We start from the raw sequence: 20,254 nt of genomic DNA on the forward strand, positions 1-20,254 counted from the left end.
TACTCACACCATGCCCCACACAACTTGATTTTCCTTGGTATCTATAGGAACAGTAAGTGGGAAGATCTTTAGAAAACGGAGGGAGTACTCTACAAAACTTAAAATTAAAAAAGTACAACTCTATATAAATAAAAAAATAAAAGGAAAAAAAGTAGAGTTGTGCAGAAGGAAAAATAATAGTAGATGAGAAGCAATCAGTTTTCAAGACTCGAGATTGCCAATAGAAAAAGAAATGGAAAGAAGAAAAAGAGAAAAACATTGTAAAAGAGTCCTCCGCATGATTCGAACCTGCGCGTTGGTAGACAAGAGCCGAAGTTTGCGGCCCAACAACCATTGAGCCAAACATCAAAAGTTTTATTTAGTGGAGCGCAGAATAATTATATTAGGTTTTTCGTTTCGGTATTCTGTCAATTTTCTTTTTTCTCCGGATTTTCGTGGGTTCAGTTGAACCCACGCTAGATCTGCCCATGCACCAGACTAAAATTTTGTCAAACTTTGTAGCGCTAAAGTTGGAGGTTCGTTTAGTGTTTTAGATGGTATAATGGCCCTTGTTAGCAAATATACCATACTAAATAATGAAATAGTGTTCATTCTACAAATGGTACACATGTAACCCAACTAAGAACTGTAGTACCATGTATTATCAAATGCCAACTACACGGTGGATATATATATATCAACAGTAAAGATACATTTACTAGTTCCTATCTTTCAACTTCACTCAGCATGAAAGTATAATGTGAACATGGCAGGATATCTTATTCTTTTACATAAGAAATATTAACATAACCATCTGATTATACTTTAGCTACAAGCTCTAACTCATCCTTCTTTCCATCGCCATCCTTCATCTGCAGTTCAACAGGCTTAAAAGTGTAATACTTAGCACAAACTAAATAGTAGATGAAATTCGCAAGTTGCAATAACGTGATCAACCAATAAAAGTACTCCAATTTTCCTTTATTCAGGTTATCATCCGGCAACCAATTAGACCCATCTTTAGCCGCAGTAAACTTGTGCACCATGGTAACCAAAAACGTACTCAAGTAATTACCAAGAGCAATCGCGGTCCAAAACAATGCCATCGCGGTACTCTTCATGCTCTCGGGTGCTTGATCATAGAAGAACTCTAAATGGCCAATCGACATAAATGATTCGGCCATACCATGAAGGGCATACTGAGGCACGAGCCAAAGAAACGAAATGGGAATGATCGAATGTGGGTCATTCGTAAGACCATAAACCATCGCTGCATGTTTTCTCTTTTGTTCAACAAAACCAGCAACCAATGTTGCTAATATAGAGATAACAAACCCAATACCCATACGATGGATGAAGGTTATACCGCGATCTAGGCCAGTGAATTTGCGCGCAATAGGGATGAGAACACGGTCATAGACTGCTATCGTGGTCAGCATGGTTGAAATGGTGAAGAAGGACATTGAACCGGCTGGTAGTTCGAAGGTCTTAGTGATGTGCCTATCCATAGTTTTGGCTTGTTGGAGAGAAAATGTGCTTTGTTGGGCATAAGCTGTGATTAGAATGATGCCAGCAGCCCATATTGGCCCCATTCTAATTATTGATTTTAGCTCTTCTACTCTGTGAACTGTGTTTAGCCTCCATAGGTTGGGTGCCTTTGGGTTGTCTTCTTCAGTGACTATAGCGGCCTTGTCAAGAAATCTACAATGAAGTTGCGATGAATAAAATGCATAGTTATTAGTGAAGGTGAGTGATTAATATGCTATAATCACAGAAATCTAATACTAAATTTCGAATTGAATGAGCAAAATAGTGAAAATAAAAGGAAATCGATTGGCGTACATAGATATTTGTCTCTTAGCGGCCTCCGCTCCGTGTTTCAATTTTTCTCAGTCAAACCCTAGCCTCCCCTACCCCATCTTCATCAGTTAGGAGCTGCCATAGATGATTTCATTCATGATAAGCCCTTTTAACCATTTTATTTTCAGTTTTTAGCTCATTTAAGTATAGTTTTTTATCTTTTGATATGAGAAAGTGTTCTCATTAGTTGAAGTTCGAGACTCAACGTGAATGTATTGGAATCTCGGATGCAGTCAACATGGCTCGATCAAGAATACTCTTCCCAAACTATGTCAAAATGATTAGACTTCCTTATTAATAGTTGTTTGATTCAACAAATACAAGGGGATGCACGATATTGCTCAATCTGATTCATTGTATTTTCTTCGAAGACGAATTTGATTTAACATTGTTTGATTGTATCTTGTTTATCTTTAATCTCTATTGTAGATGTCGTTAGCTTTCAATTAATTAAACTTCTCTTAAAAAAAAGGAATCAAAGTATATATTAGTAATCAACATGACTAATCAATCTTACTTAAAAAGAGAGTAAGATATTCTTAATATCGAAAGATATAAGGGATTTTTCACCAAAACTCTTAGAATTGGGTAAAATATTTATATATAAATATATTAAAAGGCGTTCCTAAATAAGGAACGGTGCCACGTGGTGCTCTGTCTAAGGAAGTGTCAGTTAATGTAATTCATGTACAATAAAAAAAAAATTAGAAATTGTATAGTATAAGTTTTGATCCTAAGACATCAAGTTCACATACTAAAGTTTTAACCACTAGAGCAAGTTGTATTTAGTGTTATTATTTTAAAGTACAATATTGATAAATGAAATTTTTCCTTACCCGAAGTATAGCAGGGGCCTAAAAACTAGTTTCTCCTTAAAATATGTGCACAAAAATAGGCTTTCAAAATGTTTTTTTTCCCTGAAATGTATTATCTAGCCTAAAATATACTTCGGCTACAAAAAAATACCGACAATCGGGGCCCAAAATGTATTTTATAAAGTCTAAAATATGTCTATAAATATCCCTTAACTGAGTGATTGTGAATTTGTGATATGTAAAGATGTCTGGACTGTTATTAAATGAAAAGTAGTGACAAATATCACTCAATCAAGGGACTATATTAGTTCCCAGCAATTTGTTCTTTGGTCCCAACTCCCAACTCTCTTAGAATCGGAGAGTTAGGTTAAGAACAAGAGCACATGTTTGGAATTTGGATATCGAATTGTTGAAAAAAAGTAACATATGACAAATTTTAGTTGCAATACTGTGGGACTATACATGACCCAAGACCATTTTATTTATTTACATTTCGATTTTTGTGATATAAGAAACGTAAGTTTGAGGTACACTAAGCTATCAGATTTAATGATTTTAGGTTCGTGTAGACCTCACCTTCATGTAATCATAATTTCTTCTTGTATCTTAGTGACGAAAGTCCAATAATCAACATGCAATGATTTTTAGCTAACCTTATATTCGGCCAAAAATTATTGATGATAGTCCTTAATGAGAGTGAAAAAAGGTGAAGGATATAATTTAAATGAGAGAAGATAATATATTGGAAAATTTTGCGTGGTGATCACCTCATATTTACAAATTTCTACATGGTAGATAGGACGAAAACACATTCTCTCAATGATCACCTGTTAATGTGTTACAAAAAGAGTGACATTGTTCCATCCAAAATTCAGTTAATTTTTTATTTTTAAAAATATAAATAGCTTTTTTTTTAACTAATTAAAAATGTCATATTGGTACTTATGTCGATCGGATTCTTGAAAGGGCGGTCAGGCGGAGTCCGTTTCCGCAAAAAACGTCGTTTTCGAGGTCAGAAGCGCCTTTTTATCCGGCTCATGATGCTTACATAGTTACATTGAGCATTGACGTAGGCACTTATTTCTATCACGTTCTTGGTGTTATATAAGGACAGTTAACGAAGTAGGTTTTCGGAAAAAAATGTCAATTTAGAAATCAAAACTACTTTTTTGTTCGTCTCGAGATGCTTCGTGAAAATCGGCATAAGGTACTTTTTTCGATTGACTTTCGTGGTTCTTGTACCACAAGGATGGTCGTGAAGTTTGTTTTTAAAAAAATGAATTTTCCTTTTTCAAAAGTAACAAAAAATTAGATGGAAAAACTTATTAATATCATATTTTTTTATAAAGCAATATCATAGTGTCAATTGTAGAACGAATTTTTTTTCTTTTCACTATGTAAAAAATATCAAAACAAAATCTCATCACGTAGAATTTCCCTTATGCTATGTTTGGATAGCAAGATTTCATTTCAAATCCCGGATTTGGATGAAATCTATTGTTTGGAGGGCATGGAATTTGAAATTATGAAATTTTTCCAAATTCTCATCAAAAGCCTATATTAGTAGATTTTGAAATTCAAGCTATTACCTTGTCATTTGAAATTCTCTCCTCATACATATCCCAACTTCATGAGTATCTATATCCCAATTTCACTCATTCTCTTTCTAATATCTATTTCTCTCTTTTAGTTAACCCACACTTTTTCTCCCTCCTCTATTAAACCTCTATTTCTCTCTCCTCTATCAAACCCCCCTTTACAAAACAATGATTAGGAATTGAAATACAAACTTTAAATTCCAAAATACAAATCCATTATTTGAAATGAAATACAAATTTCCAAACACTACCTTAATGTATTTAGGGTGAAATACCTTTAATACAAGAGAATTTCGAAGTTTCATTATCACCTAGTAGGTAGATTCTTTAATGCTATATTAGTGGTTAAATATCGAGACAAAATTATACACATGTAGGCGTAGTAGTACTGTAAGGGACAAAAAGATATAGACAAAGCAAGTAGTGATAGACTTACTTTAATTGTTTGGTGTGTATGAGTTTACCCGCCAAAGAAATAGAGGCATCAAGCTCGGCATTCTCGTAGAGCAACCACGGGTCATCAACCATGGGTAATTTCCTTTTCTTGTAGGCAGCCAAACATACTTGAACCAGCCGGGTAAACGGGCTCCCAACCGGATCAAAATGTCGGTAAAGCCGGTACCCGAAAGCAAAACTAGTAATAGAGATAATCATGAAGAAAGTTGGTATGCCAAGGCCCCATCCCCATCCAACATTATCTTGGATATAAACCAAAACAGTAACTGCCACTAACATAGATGCTCCCATTGCAAAATAGTACCAGTTGAAATACTTCCATGTGCTATTCTTTTGATTTGGATCCGACTCGTCAAACTGCTCCGCCCCGAATGCCACAACACAGGGTCGGATCCCGCCTGAACCAAGTGCTGCAAGATAAATGGACACGTACAAAATTGCAAGTTGTCCCCCACTTGCTTCTTCTCCTGGAGGTGGCCTTAGCTTTGGTACAATTGCTGATGTTGTCAAGCTTATCATACCCTATTTTGTTGTATGAGACAAAGACAAAAGCAGTACATAAATGAAGTTAGATTTATATGTTAGATTCAAATGTCTTTATAAAGAGCTTAGTTCACATTTCACAAAACCATTCTAGATAGGGGAACAAAACAAACTTCTCAATTTTGTAATTTATTGTTTTTTGAGGCATGGGCAATGTATGTTAAGACAAAGGAAGATTTTTAGATAGTTTTGAGTAATAAAAACAAAAAAGATTGAAAGAAAGAGAGTTCAAAACGGGCCATATTGAGATATAAGCATAATGAGAGGTAATCAGTTGATGAGCCAAATTACAAGGTTTGAACGAGATAAAATTTCCAATTGTAGTCTTGAACTTACCAAAACAATATGCAAGCCTTTTTTTTTTTTTTTTTTTGAATCCATATGAGCCACAAAGGCAGTACAAAGTACAAAGTAGGAAAAGGGGGATCCGAATCAGTAATCTCATTCACAACACCTCAATCTTAACAATTAGGATAAGATATTGGTAGATAATATGCAAGCTAAGACAATGATACATAATTTTGTGATGGAGCTAGGAATGGAGGAAGCAACGTAGCTTCCAATATACGGGTCTGAAACTCTTAGGGGTCATTTGGTTCATCATTTTTTAATTTTAAGAAACGTAATCAATTATCGATTCCCTTTCTTCTTGTTTGGTTCAATCCACATCAATTCCTTACCATTACTTGACGGTAATGGATTCCCCCAATTTGTTACCTTCCCCTCTCCCTCAAGTAACAAAATCCATTACTTGAAGGCAATGGTTACCCTTCATTTTCATTGCTTGGCTTGAACCAAACACTTAATAAAGGAAATCATTTTTGTTACCATTTCCCTCCTCTATTTGTATCCATTCCCTTTCCATTTCATATATTGAACCAAACGACCCCTTAATTTGAATGGATTATTGAGTGTGATCTAGTAATTCGATTTAGGTTTTACATTATATGTTTATTGTAATCTATACTAAGCTTACATCCGCGTGATGTATAGCTTCCTTGTGGAAAAAACTTTGTCAATTCCATGAGTAAGTTCATACACGAGAGATATACATAATAATTAGTACAACTCAAGAGTATTAATTATTTTTAAATTGTATATTTGATCTAGTGAATAGTCAACCCACTTAATAAAAATCGCTTCAAAATGGTAATGGAATATAAAAAAGTGATGAATGTGGATAGACCAGCTTTTCCGTTAATATTTAAATGACACTCGCTTTAAAAATAAATAATTTATTTTATTAGCCCCATTTATTAATAACTAATTATTAATTTTGGGGCTAGTCTTCCTAATGAGGATCCACCAAGAGGACAATATTTTAAATCCTCCCTAGAGGAAGTGTTGATGCCTCAGCGTGAGAGGTCAAATTAAAATTGCCTTTCACATGAGGTACGAAAATAAGAGTCACTTTGGTACCTCTGGTACCAAAGCTGGAGAAGCCAAAATTTTGTTATCTGGAGGTATCAAAGTAAGAGTTTGGTATTAATGATACAAAATTCAAATTTGATACCAAAGTAAGTATAATTGGTACCAAAGTAAATATAATTGGTAATAAAACTCAAAGTTGATACCAAAATTCACTTACACTTGGGTGCGGAAGTAATAGTTATTTTTATATTGGTACCAATTGTACTTAACTTTAGTATAAGTTGGTATCAAAGTGGAGTTCCGTTTTTTGGTTTTTTACACGAAATGTCAAAAATACCCTTGTAAAAGACCATTTTATCTTCTCTCACGATTAAATGCCTATTCCAGACTCGCTCCCTTCCCCCTTATAATTTCCCGAGGATGCATTTCCACAACCTGGGATATCAGCTTTAACCAGTTGTACCCCACACCTTTTTTTCCAGACATAACTGACCACAAGTACTTAACAAAATAATCCCCACACCCAGAGAAAAAAATTAGTAGTTTAACTGAATTTCTAAGATTTTATATGTTAAAACAACATGTGGTGCTCCTACTTCACATGTTAATAAAGTTCCATTGTTCATACAAAACATTACGCATTCAACAATTAGCCTAATGTAATTTTCATTAACTGAGTTGGTTCCTTAGAAAATTTCGTACGAAAATGTCTAATGATATCATATACATGAGTTATAAAATATGGGTTACTTTTTCTTCTTGTTAATTTTTGCATCTATACGGAAAATAACAAATTGAAAATATTCATTATGTCAAAAAGAAAAGTGAAAAGAGTGTGTATAAAATTGGGAGAGGATGCTTAACTAGTTGGTAAATGATGGAAGCAATGGTTATAGTCCAAAATTTTCCGGCATACGAGTCGGCGAGAAAGGCACCCAGCAATGGCGTCAGACTACCAGTACCTCCAAAGTTTGTAAGGGTGTTTGCAGCTTTGGTTAATGGCATGTGAAGCTGCTGAGTAAGATAGCTTATCATATTGGTCTGAAACCCTACCACTGCCAACTTTTCACATATTTCATTGGCTGCAAATCGTACAAAACAAATTAATAACACTAGAAAAAAAACATTGTAATAGAAAAACACTATAAAAAACAATTAAGAAGAATCATCTGGGGAATAGATAGGTTTTGTGAATTACCAAAGATGAAGGGCATTGTAATAAGGCCACCCTTAGGCCTTTGAGCAGGTTTGCCATCTTTCTTTTCATTCATATCTTCCATGTTCTTCATTATTTTCTCTGCATAGTGGTTAACTGGTTATAGTACGTAACTTGTATTAATTCCAAAATTAAAGCTTGGTTTGCCCACTTATTTATAGGGTCCTTCAGAAATCTTTGAAAAGACTAGCCAATAGTGATGGTAGATATTGGTAGTCATTTTTACTATCCAAAGCTACAAGTAGTTGATATGAATATATGATACATAATTGACACCCACTACAAATCGTCGTCTATAGTTACAACTCGGTGGAACTCTTATATAGCTTAGCTGATAAAGTATTGTGTGGTAAGGAGTCAAAATCTTTTGTCCCATTTTCTGATCGTTATACATGCTACTCAATATTATTAGTCACCATCAAATTAGATCATTTAAACAAACTTCTTATTTTTTTTTAAATAAGGCAAATAATAACTAACATTCACCAATAAGATTGAGTGATACACGTAATCGTACAAATAAGTGAGACAAAAGTTTTTATTTTTTTATTTTTCCAATGGAAGAACACCCGAAATTGGGGATCAAATGTGACATTTTTTTACATCTGGAAAAAAAAAGATTTGGACTAAATCATGCAATGAAATTCATTTTGATTTGAATGTTATTGTGTTGGGACAACTTTTAAGTGTCTCAGATTTTTTGTGCTTTGGGTTAAATCGGTCAATTTTTAGATCTTTTAGTTACTTGATTTCGGGTTCAAATCTGATTATTTTAGGTAATTAGATCAAGTTACTCCACATAAAAAAATTCTGATTGGTACATGTAATATTTCATTGAAACATAATGCTATTTTCAACTTCAAAAAAAAAAAAAGTAACATAATATTAATTTTATCGTGGTTATAATAATAATTATTATTATTAATATTGTAGTTCATATTATGTTGGTTTAGATTGGATTTCGTTCCATCATATTCAAATCTTAAACAATTTGGGTTATTATTTTCGATTTTGAATGAGAATCAATTAATTTGGATAAACTGGTTTGGATAAACTTTGTCAAATCTAGTGTAAATGGATCAGATATGTGGTTTAAGTTCTTGCACTAAGGGTCTACAAATTTATGATACATCCAGGTGTACCCTGATTGTACTACAGTACTCAAAGCTATTTTCTTTGCTTATTGCTCATGTGAAATCATCTCAAATGATCAAAATGTACTAGATAGGAGAGATCCAAATGAGCAGATGAGCAAAAATGAATCTTAATGATGAATGAACTCTTGAGTTTGTTCTGTTTACCTTATTTTCAGTTGTTATTAGAAAAAATATGTTCAAGTTCTAATAAAGTAATAAGCACTAATAAGTTCAAATAAGCAAAAACAAGATTTGACACTCTCACAAAATAAGATCTAATAAGTTTCGATAAACTCTAATATAGTCAAATTATAAGAACTAATAACTTCAGATAATTTTTGATAATATCAAATAATTTAAGTGAAGTTTATATATAAGCAAAAATAATTTAGGACCTGTTCTATTCAATTTATTTTTGATTATCTGAATTTAACTTAACTTATTAGACATTATTCGTACTTATTAGACCTTATATTGTGAGAGTGTATGGCTTTATTTTTGCTTAATTTTGTGAACTATACTTATTTGACCTTGTATAAATGATCTAAATTTATCATAACTTCTTTTTCTGATAAAAATTGAAAATAACGTGAATAGAACAGATCCTACGAATATAGTTGCATGTATATCCTTGTAACGAGATATGTTAATATCCTTTTTGGTGCATTGGAATAGCATCACACCACCTCGTTTTTAGTTTCGGAAAATGTGTAAGGAACATCTTTATAAATTAAATAGAGGTTGTAAAAAATTGACATGATACGCTAACCCGAACAAAACCCGGCACAAAATTAGTGGGTTTGGGTTAAGCTTTCCAAGCCATTTAAGTAAGTGGGTGGACCTAACATAGCCAGTTTATTAAACGGGATGGATTAGAGTTGAACATTTAAACCCGACTCCGACACGTTAACCGGTTTAACTACTATTCTACTTCAATATTAGTAGTTGGGCTTGAAATGATTTGAATATTTCAAATAATATTTTTTCTTTGGTTGTTCGATTTGATTTGATTATTTAGGTAAGATATTAATATATAACACGTGGGTTTCTTTTTATTATACTTGGCATTTCTCTTCCCTCTTCCCTCTTCCTTCCTTTCCCTTCTTCTTCCATTACCACCACTAGAGTCGCCACTATCATTGGAACCGCTGCCACCACAACCCACCACTGGGCATCCCACAAAAAAATCACATCCACGAAACAAATCCTGCAAAAGGAAAAGGTTTAGATATGACTTTTGAGTTTATGAGAAAAAATAGATTTTTTTTTTTGGGTTTTTTCACCAAATACCCCCGACAAATTACAAAATTCACAATATACCCTCAATGTTCCAGATATTCACCATATATTGACTATTCAAAAACGTTCACCGGATACCCTTTTCTAATTGTCGTTAACTCACCGTTAACTTTATTTACCATTTTGCCATTATTAACCCTAAAACCTAACCCTAATCTAACTCTAACCTTAATCCTAATCTAACCCTAAAATCTAAACCCAAACCCACCCTTCCCCCCATCCTCCATTAACCCCACCCCTTCCCCTCCACGGTCCCCCTCCAACTGCCCCTCCACGGTCCCCCTCCAACTGCCCCTCTCCCCCTCCAACCGCCCCCCTCTCCCCCCTTCGAATTCGAAATTTGCTGCCGGAAAGAACACACAAGTTTTCGCGGCAGAATTTGAGTCCTTAACCGCCGGAATTTCCAAGCCCCGCCGATTTCACCGCCGACCATAGTAAGGTGATTTCAGTTTGAGACTTTGAAAGTTCGAAGGGGAGGGGTGGAGGTTTGGCGTTCGAGGGGGAGGGGTGGGGTTTGGCGTTCGAAGGGTTGTGAAATCGAGGCTGAGAAATCGCTGGGGAAGGGGTGAGAGGAGGCTGGCGGTGAACGGACACGCAGGGGGTGGGGGAGGCCGGCGATGAACGGATGCGCAGCGACGGTGGGGGAGGGGGAGGGATAAGCGCTAGGGTGGGGTGGGGTGAAGGGGAGGGAGGGGGTGGGGGATGCCAAAGAGTTAGGGTTAGGGTTAGAATAAGGGAAAGGGTTTAGAGGTGTTAGAGTAAGGGTTAGGTTAGGGTTAGGGTTAGATTAGATTAAGATTAGGGTTTAATGATGGCAAAATCGTAAATAAAGCTAACGGTGGGTTAACTGCAGTTAGAAAAAGGGTATCTGGTGCACGTTTTCGAGAACTCAATGGTATACGGTGCATTTCTGAAACATTGAGGGTATATGGTGAATTTTTTAATTTGTCGGGGGTATTTGGTGAGAAAATCCTTTTTTTTAATAAAAAAAGATACGGTGAGACATCCATTGTAGATACCCCAGCGCAGGCTCAAGCTATATGGTAGGCACCTGCACACATGGTGTTGTAGTAAATATTAATAAAGAGAGAAAAATGTATTGCCCGATGCTTCAGGCAAGCCAAGCCCGATCGCGAGCGAGAGTAGATTTAGAGTTTGTAAAAAATAGATGTTTTGGCTTCTGCCTGATGTGACGGGCAACTCCTCCCGATCAGGCAACATCCCAAATCCAAAAAACTCTGTAATCCCCCGTAAAATTATGAATTTTATAAATATATTCTAATGTATATTTATATATATGTTAGTATGTTTTAGTATGAAAACGATTTATTTCTTGAAATGTTGACTATCTGAAAGTCAAAGGAATTATTTAATGATTTAAAGAAGTCAAATATTTTATTTAGTCATACCTTGAAATATATTTCAATTGCTTAAAATACATTTGGGTTTAACAAAATAGATTTTAAATTAGGTTAGAGGAACCCAACTACTCAACTCATCAACCATTAAATATTATTTTATCCCAAACACTTTTTCCTAAGCCCAAAAGGAAAAACCTATATAAACCCCCCAAATCCCAAGTTTCCTACACTTTATTTTCTCTCTCTTCCCTCCTCACTTTTTCGGCCTCCTCTCTCTCTTTCTTCCTCTTTTCTTTTTTTTTCTTTCTTCCTCTTTCTTTCCATCAGCCCTTCTCCTTCGTGATCGACCGACGACCACCACTGATCAGGTAGCAGCAGTCGTCGCCCCTGTGCCGTTGTGTGTCTCTTCCCTCCTCTTCTTTGTTTGGTTATTTTTCTTTCTCCTCAAGTTATTTTCAATGCAAAGTTTATGTTTTTGAGAATATTTTTAATATGTTTATGTTTAAAATTATATTTTGACGATTTAATTATGAATCTAAGATTATGTAGTTTATATAATGAAGTAATTAAATTTTTGATTTACTTATTATGTTTGGATTGAGATTTTAAGTAGCAAAGCATGAATTTTTAGGGTTTTATGAGTTGGAAATCATAGTAGTATATTATAGTTTATGAAATTGAGTATTCTTCTGATTTTAATTATATTTAAGTATGTTTAAAAAGGGTTTCATTATATTATAAGTTGCTGGAAATTTGAAAAGGATGCTAATGATGGAGTTTTTATGATTAAAGTATGAGTTTTTGAGGTTTTTTAATAACTAATATAGTAGTACTATACTAGGAGACTTTAATAACTTAGTTTTAATGATGGGAAAGGTTTTTAAATGTTTTTAAGAAGGTTCTAAAGTTTTTCAATATTGCTGGAAATTTATAAAGTATTGATTTTTGGTTATATTGGTTATTTTAGGCGGAGAATTATCTTTCGGCGACTTTTAAGGTTGTGAAAGTGGCATCTCGATTTGTCTACACAAGATACGTACAAACCTATATGTTGATTGGACTAGTATCATGTCCTAAGGATGAGAATTATGTAGTATCATGTATAGGGAACTAATTTCAGTTCATACGTGATTGTTATTCAATTTGATTGGCATGTTTTATTCAATTTATAAAGTGTTGATTTTTGGTTTAACTTTTAGAGATGACTTCATTGGTTGACTAAGTTTTATATCTAAGTTTATTTACTATATTTCCGCTGCAAGATTCTGAATAAGTTGATACATTATCACACAGGCGATAATACTTTGATAATTCTCTAAATTTTATATTGAAAAGGTAATTTAGAAAATAGAAAATTATTGGGGTGTTACATTTTCTATCTTTCTACTTGTGACTCCCATGTTAAATTTGGAGGTTTTCTCATAATTATGAAGGATGTTTCATATTCTTTATTGCTTAGAGTGCTGACTGTTGCTTTGCCTCCTCTTAATAATAAGTATATTCCATTCTTTGGAGGGGAATGCTTTATAATCTTATTAATTTCTCTCTTCTCTTCCTCTTATTTTGGCATAAGTTTATGTGACACCAACCTCTTATCCGAAAATGCCTTTTTGTGAAAGTATGTTAACCTTGGGGAACGGAACGACGAATACAATTGAGCATCATGGTTTTGTCGATGATTATCGCTTCAAGTCAATGGTGTATTCCACGACACGCCAATCTTCTTATCATTCTATCTTATCTTCATATTTTGTTAGCCTTGAAAACCTCTATATTTTTAACTACATGTCAACTTCAATGAAAGCGATGCAAGATATGCGTTTCTTCCTGTGTCCGTATATTGAGAAGCTAAATATGTTAGTTAAACTAAGCTTCACTTTGTTTAATCTTTATGAACTTGTGATTCAATAGAAATCACATTTTGCTTCATGCCTCAGGGAACATCAGATTGTTCTTGTCATTTCTCTATTTAAGAAAGAGGTATATGAATTTGATTCGCTCCAGAGAAATAGATCATTAGCTATCAAGTTAACACTAATTACGTAATTTCATAATTATTAGACGTGTTAATTATTTTTACATGAACTTTATGATATTTTAAATAAGCTTTAAGTGTTTATTGTAATTAATTGTTACAAATTTTCTATATTTATAGTTCGTATACAAGTTTCAAGCGCCTTCAAGGATCTAGTGGAACTAAATTATCTTGCATAACTATGCCGGTAAAACTCTCATGATTTTGTATTTGATACACATTTTATAATTATATTTATGATTTTATTTGAGATTCTAATATATATGTAGTGTGCTAAACAATCGACATGAACTGAATGTGGCTATATCCTGATGACATTTATTAGTCAGATAATTTATATGAGGTATGTATATGTTGTAAATTCGTTATTAGTAATAATATTTGATACTTATAGATTTTGAAGTATATTAAGTAATTTAATATATTTTTAGGATTTTATTTTCCAAGAAGTACCAAGCCATACTCCTTTGAGGAGATCACCGAAATCAAAGAACTTGGGGAGAACAGTTTGAAGCGCTCATCCGAGAAAGTAGCTAGTTAGTATATGTATTTTTAGATTGAATAATATTTTGTTGATCGAACCTTGGTTGGTTGCTTGATTGAGATATTACTAGAACTGGTTTTGGTTATTTATTAAAATTTTCCCAATCGTTTCATGAGATATCTAAAATACAAAGAAGACTCTACCGAAATTTCTTCTCATAGTTATTAATATATGTTCGTTTAGTTTTGATATATGACGTTTAATTTATGTAAAAAAAATGGTAAAAAATAAGAAACAAAGTCAATCATTTGCGCCAGACATTGGCAATAACCGACGCAGAAGCCATTCATTTGCATCGTACATAGCAAACATCCGACGCACATAGCTCATGTGTAGGCATGCTAGGGTGTTGGTTGGAGTGGTGCGGGCCAGGATGATGTGTGTTGAACATTGTCCAACACTCGACGCATATACTTCCCCATCTTCGTCACACTTCATCCTACATCGGACGCACATTGTATAAGTTTCATGCATGCTGGGCACGGCTGGTGTCTAGCATATGGAGTCTAGCTAGCATCCAACGCAAATAATTGATTTTATACTAGTGATTGTTGCCTTACTTTACTAAGCATTTGGTTTCAAATTTATTTATGTAATACCAAGTATTAAGTAATTATCTCCTCTTGGGCCCAAAGTTTCCTTCTTTCTTGTATTATCCATTTCTATTTTCTTATCTTTAGTGGGAGATTGTTGTAGTAAATATTGAAAAAGAGAGAAAAATGTATGATGTGCTTTATTGCTTAGAGTGGCGACTCTTGCTTTGTCTCTTCTTAATAAGAAGTATATTTTATTCTTTCGATGGGATGCTTGTAATCATCATCTTTCTAATTCCTTTCTTTTCTTCCTCTTCTTTTAGGCATAATTTCATCTGACAATCTCTCACCCAAAAATTTATTTATGTGAGGGTGGTGTGTTAACGTTAGGGAACATAATGACGAGAATCCAATTGAGCATCGTGGTTGCGTTGATTATCATTTCAAGTCAGTTGCTTTGGTGTTTGGACGAACTCACGGTGTTTCATGTTCTTTAATGGTGGAAAGATGAGAGGGAAAGGGAAAGATGAGAGGGTATGTGGAGGGGAGAGAGAGCGCATGAGAATATTTTTTTAGAAGAATAGGTAAGGTGAATCATATTATTGGCTCAAAATCTAATAGAAGTTAAACTGACCTACCAAGCTACATATCCAATGCCCTTCAAAAGTGGGGGAAAGGTAGAACAATCCTGCCCCAAAGTGCCTCTAGTGAAGTTTGATCTCATAATCTAAAAATTCTAATATAGAAACCTTACTACTAGCAGTACTACTTGGTGAGCACGAGAAAGTATTTTTTTGGGCCCCCACTCGAGACCCCTTGGTAAGAAAAAGGACCCCCACTTGACTAGCACCTCTTGCAGGTTAGCCAACCCAGGTACACTGGTCAATGCTTGAGAGTAGGGGGGATATAAGGAAATTCCTACTCCCAAGCACAAGTAGGTAGCGAGGTTCGAACTTTTGACCTCAAAGCCATCAGGTGAGTTCACCACCACCTCCACCAAGCAAGCTTTAAAAGGTGAGCACGAGAGAGTATGAAACTTTAAATATGTTATACGTATAAAAATACATATTAGGGCATTAATCAGTAAAAATTAGGGTGACGTTTAGTAATTCTATAATAAATGATTTGCAGTTCCATGTTTTCTTGATGCTGGATTTTGTTGTAGCAGTGGCTACAATTGTGAACTTGTGGAGCTTGAATTGGCGTCTCATAATTAGATGCCAAAATGACATATGACAAAAATTCTAGTACCAAAGCTAAGTCAAAGTGGTACCAAAATAGAGTCATTTGATACATGACCAAAGTAACTCTATTTTGGTACTAAGGTTACATTTTGGTACCACTTTGACTTAGTTTTGATACCAAATTTTGTGAGATGTCATTTTGATATCGCACTATGAGTTATGACACCAAAAAAGTCAACTAGTCAAGTGAAAGAAAATAAAAATATGAAGGAAAAAGGGAGGAACAATAAAGGGAAAAGGTGGATGCCAATAATTATGCAGGCGGTACCTTTTTTCCGATTAATACTTTATGAAATTGATTGTCCAAATAAGATATTTTTTACCACAAGAAAAATGTTTTATAATTTCTTTTAGTTAGTTTTTTATAAGATCTTGCCAACTTTCATCACAATCATGGATCACCATCTACCTTGTTAAGAATTAACATAAAACATAGAAGAAGAAAAGCCTTTGAGATCATTTGGCAAGGATGAATCTAGAGACGATAAATCAATTTTACAAATCAAGTTTGGACTAGTCTGGAAAAGAATAGGAATATTTGCCAAATATTGTTACAAGTTCTAGTATTTGTTGTATAAAGCGTTACAAACAACAATAAGGTAAATTGGATTCATTTCTTAAAAAGTATTATCTACTAAACTTTACTCATTCAATTAACTAAAGTCTATATATTCTTTCAAAAAAACCTAACATCTACGCAAACTTACGTCGAGCTTCAAGAGCTATTTGAATATCGGATGTCCAATCATCGTAATTATCCAACGGAAGGTGAGTTGGAGTTATAAAATCCCTAGCTCATACGATCCCCCGTACCAAGATAGAAAGGAGAATTAATTTTGAGAGGAGGAAGAGTGGAGGTAGGCGGCGGTGTTTGTTTTTCGGGAGATTCGCGGGTCATGGCTGCAGCTTGGTAGCGGCTAGCGAGCGAGTGGGAGACGAGAGAGAGGAAAAAAATGGAGATTATGGCTCCGATACCATGAGAAAATATAATTAGTGTTTGAAACTTGGCCTTCTCATTGATCAATCACATTATATATATTAAAAGTATGATAAGAAAACTTAATAGAGATGGGAAATATACAAGTAATAAGAAACTATATACAATCTTCCGTAACACATCTAGATTGACTAGATATTTTTAGAAAGTGAAAGTATTGGGTCAGACCATCTGACCCAATACTTTCCGTCGGACGACCTTACAAACCTTTTAAATTTAACAGTCTCCCTCCGTTTCTGATGTTTCGGAAGATCTTTACTGACTGCAATATCACTAAACTTCTTTTCACGGCCACTCCCTCTTTGAACTTTCTTCTTGTCCCTATCAGTTTGACTCCATCGCCTTTAAATACTCATCAAATGAAGACTTAAATTCAGTGTCTTCTTTCACAACCATGTTGCTCTCCATCTGGGAAGTTGAGAGCGAACTTTTAATACAACTACTTCGATGGCGGGAGAAGAGGAGGAAGAACCACACCAGAAAACATGCCAATGGCGGTCGTCGGAGAGAGAACGAAGTTGGAGAGGAAGAAGATGAGGAAGATGATGGTCAGGATGATTAGATTCGAGAGTTTGGAGGAGAGAGAGTAGGAGAGAGAGTAGGAGTGAGACATAGCAGTTGGTGTGAGGTAGGAGTAGAGAAGAAGATAGTAATAATTTGGTGAGAGATTACTTGTCTTTCAGTTGGTGTGTAAATTCTTTCATTTGGTCTTCTGTGTTCTTTCAGTTGGTGTGTAAATTTTTTCAGCTTGTGTTGTTTTTCTTTCATTTGGTCTTCTGTTGACTTTCAGTTGGTGTGTTAAATCTTTCAACTTGTGTTGTTTTTCTTTAATTTGGTCTTATGTGTTCTTTCAGTTGGTGTGTAAATTCTTTCAACTTGTGTTGTTTTTCTTTCATTTGGTCCTCTGAACAAAAATTTAAACCAACTGAAAAAAATTGAAGCCAACTAAAAAAAATTGAAACCAACTGAAAGTCGTCCGACCAAATATTATGGTCGGACGCGTCTGACCGAATATCTTCTCTTTTAGAAATTATGGTTATGTAATTCTTATGCTTTAGTTAACATTGGGGGCTGCCATTTTGCCTTTTTCTTAAAACGTCCTTTGTCCATGAGAATTAACATTCTTGATATTCGACATTTAGTGCTATTTGTTTAATTTAATTATCTGACACTAAGTTATTGTTTTGCCTACCAAAGTTTCTTTGCTAGACGAGGGGACCTAAAAATCCGCCAATCACCATGTCCATCTGTTGAGGTGCGGTTCCCTCACGTTAAGATTTCAATTCATATTTTGCCACATCTTTCACAACCTATTTTTATCCACAATTTGGACGGCAATGTTTGGCGTCACCCCGAGCTAGGCATGCGAAGTTTCGTACAAAAATGGATATCCATGAACTGAATCAAAACTGTGCATAGTGCTCATTGACACTCACGATGATGCAAAAATTCTTTTGATTGCCTCCTCGTTTCTAAACTTTTTAATGTGCAGCAATTTTCTTTTTGGAAAATTCCTATTGGTAGGCTCATTTTCTTGTAACTTTTTAATAGTAGATTCAACTTCTTTTCTTTCCGATGTTAGGTTTTATTTTCATAATTTACCCAAATGTAACATTAACGAGACTTAAACGTTAATTTCATGTTTGATTTTAATACTTGTGTTAAGTTTTGCGTAAGCCCTATTAACCATAATTTATTTAGGTCCAGACTCCTAATTGACAAACAAAAATTTTCCCCCTCCAATTCTAATTTCACTTTTCCTCTAGCCTACCCTCCATTCCCATTATAACATACGTTCCATTATGACTGTCACTCACTTGCTTTATTCTTTTTTTAAAAAAAAAAAAAAATTCATGGCAAATCCATCTTTTTACCTCATCATTGTGTATTTTTTCCCCCTTAAATATGCTTTATATATTTCAGAAGTCAAAAAAATAGTGGATCTTTCAGTTTATTAAAAAAGCACATGAGGAGTATGCATACTACTTAGACCTGGCAATCGGACCAATCGGATCGGATTCGGACCAGACCAATTCAGATCAGACCGTTTTCGGATCAAGTTACATCCCGACTGGGATCGGACCGGATCGGACCGTTTCTGATTGGGTCATCGTTCGGACTATTATTTCGGATCGGAATCGGACCGGACCAATTCAGATTGGACTGTTTTCGGATCAAGTTACATTTGGACCGGGATCGGATCGTTTCGGATTGGGTCATCGTTCGGACTATTATTTCGGATCGGAATCGGACTATGGTGGAATGAATGGAATACTTATGCCAATGATTATTTTTTATATAAAAAAAACGGGTAAGTTTCGGGTATTTCAGATCAAAGCCTAATCGAAACCAATAATTTCGGATCGGTTTACCTTCGGGTCGGATCAGTTTTAGATCAGGTCGGATCGGGTAAGATTATATCGGATCATTCGGATTTCGGATGAGTTTCGGATGAAGATTATTTCGGATCGGGATTCGGACCGGATCGGGACCGTTTCGGATTCGGATAAAGGTTCGGACCGTCTCGTTCGGACCCAGATCGGACCACGGATCGAATATTTCGGACCGGATTTCCGGATCAGGACCAACTTTGCCAGGTCTAATACTACTAATAGTACATCAAGATATATTAGGATCAATCATAAAGATAAATTTTGACCTATTGTTTGATCTAAATAAATCAAGGACGGAGGCAAAACTTAAGAGAATAATTAAACTAAACATGAAATTAACAATTAAGCCGCGTTAATGTTACACTTGACTAAATTAGGAAAATTGAGGCCTGACAATGGGAATAAAAAAAAGTTTAATCTACCATTAGGAATTCTCAACAACAAGAGCCTACCAGTGGAAATTTTCTTCTTTTTTTTTCTAAATTATGTACTTTTGTTTCTTCAAAATCTATTTTCTGCCGTTAATTTTTTTTTTTTTAAATTTCATATTGTTCCTAAACTTTTTATATGGCTTCGTGTAAATTTAGGCGTTACTAAATTCATTATAATCTAGAGATAGTAATCCAACTTATACATAGTTTAACTCTTGCCTGAAATATTTATATGTTAGGTATGTTATATTACAAAACAAAAAGTAGTCCCTTTGTTTTTTATCTTTCTCACTTGAGATCTTGACATTATTCATACTTAGAGACAATCTTATTTTTTCTCAATTTATAAGAAAAAATATAGTCATGTGATGTCTGGTTTAATTTGTCTTAATTAGTACTTTATTAATATTCAATCGTTACACTTTTTACTAATATATAATAAA

The 20,254-nt window shown here is 34.5% G+C and overlaps 1 protein-coding gene across 1 annotated transcript; it reads right to left on the minus strand.

Moving 5' to 3' along the window:
• Positions 1–746: 746 nt before the first annotated feature.
• On the minus strand, positions 747–8,124 carry LOC104896516 (protein NRT1/ PTR FAMILY 3.1). The gene is made up of 4 exons (XM_010683269.4): positions 7,821–8,124; positions 7,487–7,704; positions 4,689–5,230; positions 747–1,680 (listed from the first exon to the last, which is right to left on the minus strand). Exons 1-4 carry the CDS (start codon positions 7,909–7,911, stop codon positions 798–800), a joined length of 1,734 nt encoding a protein of 577 aa, XP_010681571.2. The 5' UTR covers positions 7,912–8,124; the 3' UTR covers positions 747–797.
• Positions 8,125–20,254: the final 12,130 nt, after the last annotated feature.

This window comes from Beta vulgaris, chromosome 6 (assembly GCF_026745355.1).
Source record: "Beta vulgaris subsp. vulgaris cultivar EL10 chromosome 6, EL10.2, whole genome shotgun sequence".
Classification (NCBI taxonomy): domain Eukaryota; kingdom Viridiplantae; phylum Streptophyta; class Magnoliopsida; order Caryophyllales; family Amaranthaceae; genus Beta; species Beta vulgaris.

Coding starts and splice junctions, on each gene's coding strand:
- LOC104896516 (XM_010683269.4), bottom strand. CDS start 7,911: ATGAAGAACATGGAAGATATGAATGAAAAGAAAGATGGCAAACCTGCT. Junction 7,705..7,820: donor TACAATGCCCTTCATCTTTG/GTAATTCACAAA, acceptor TACGATTTGCAG/CCAATGAAATATGTGAAAAG. Junction 1,681..4,688: donor ATACACACCAAACAATTAAA/GTAAGTCTATCA, acceptor ACTTCATTGTAG/ATTTCTTGACAAGGCCGCTA.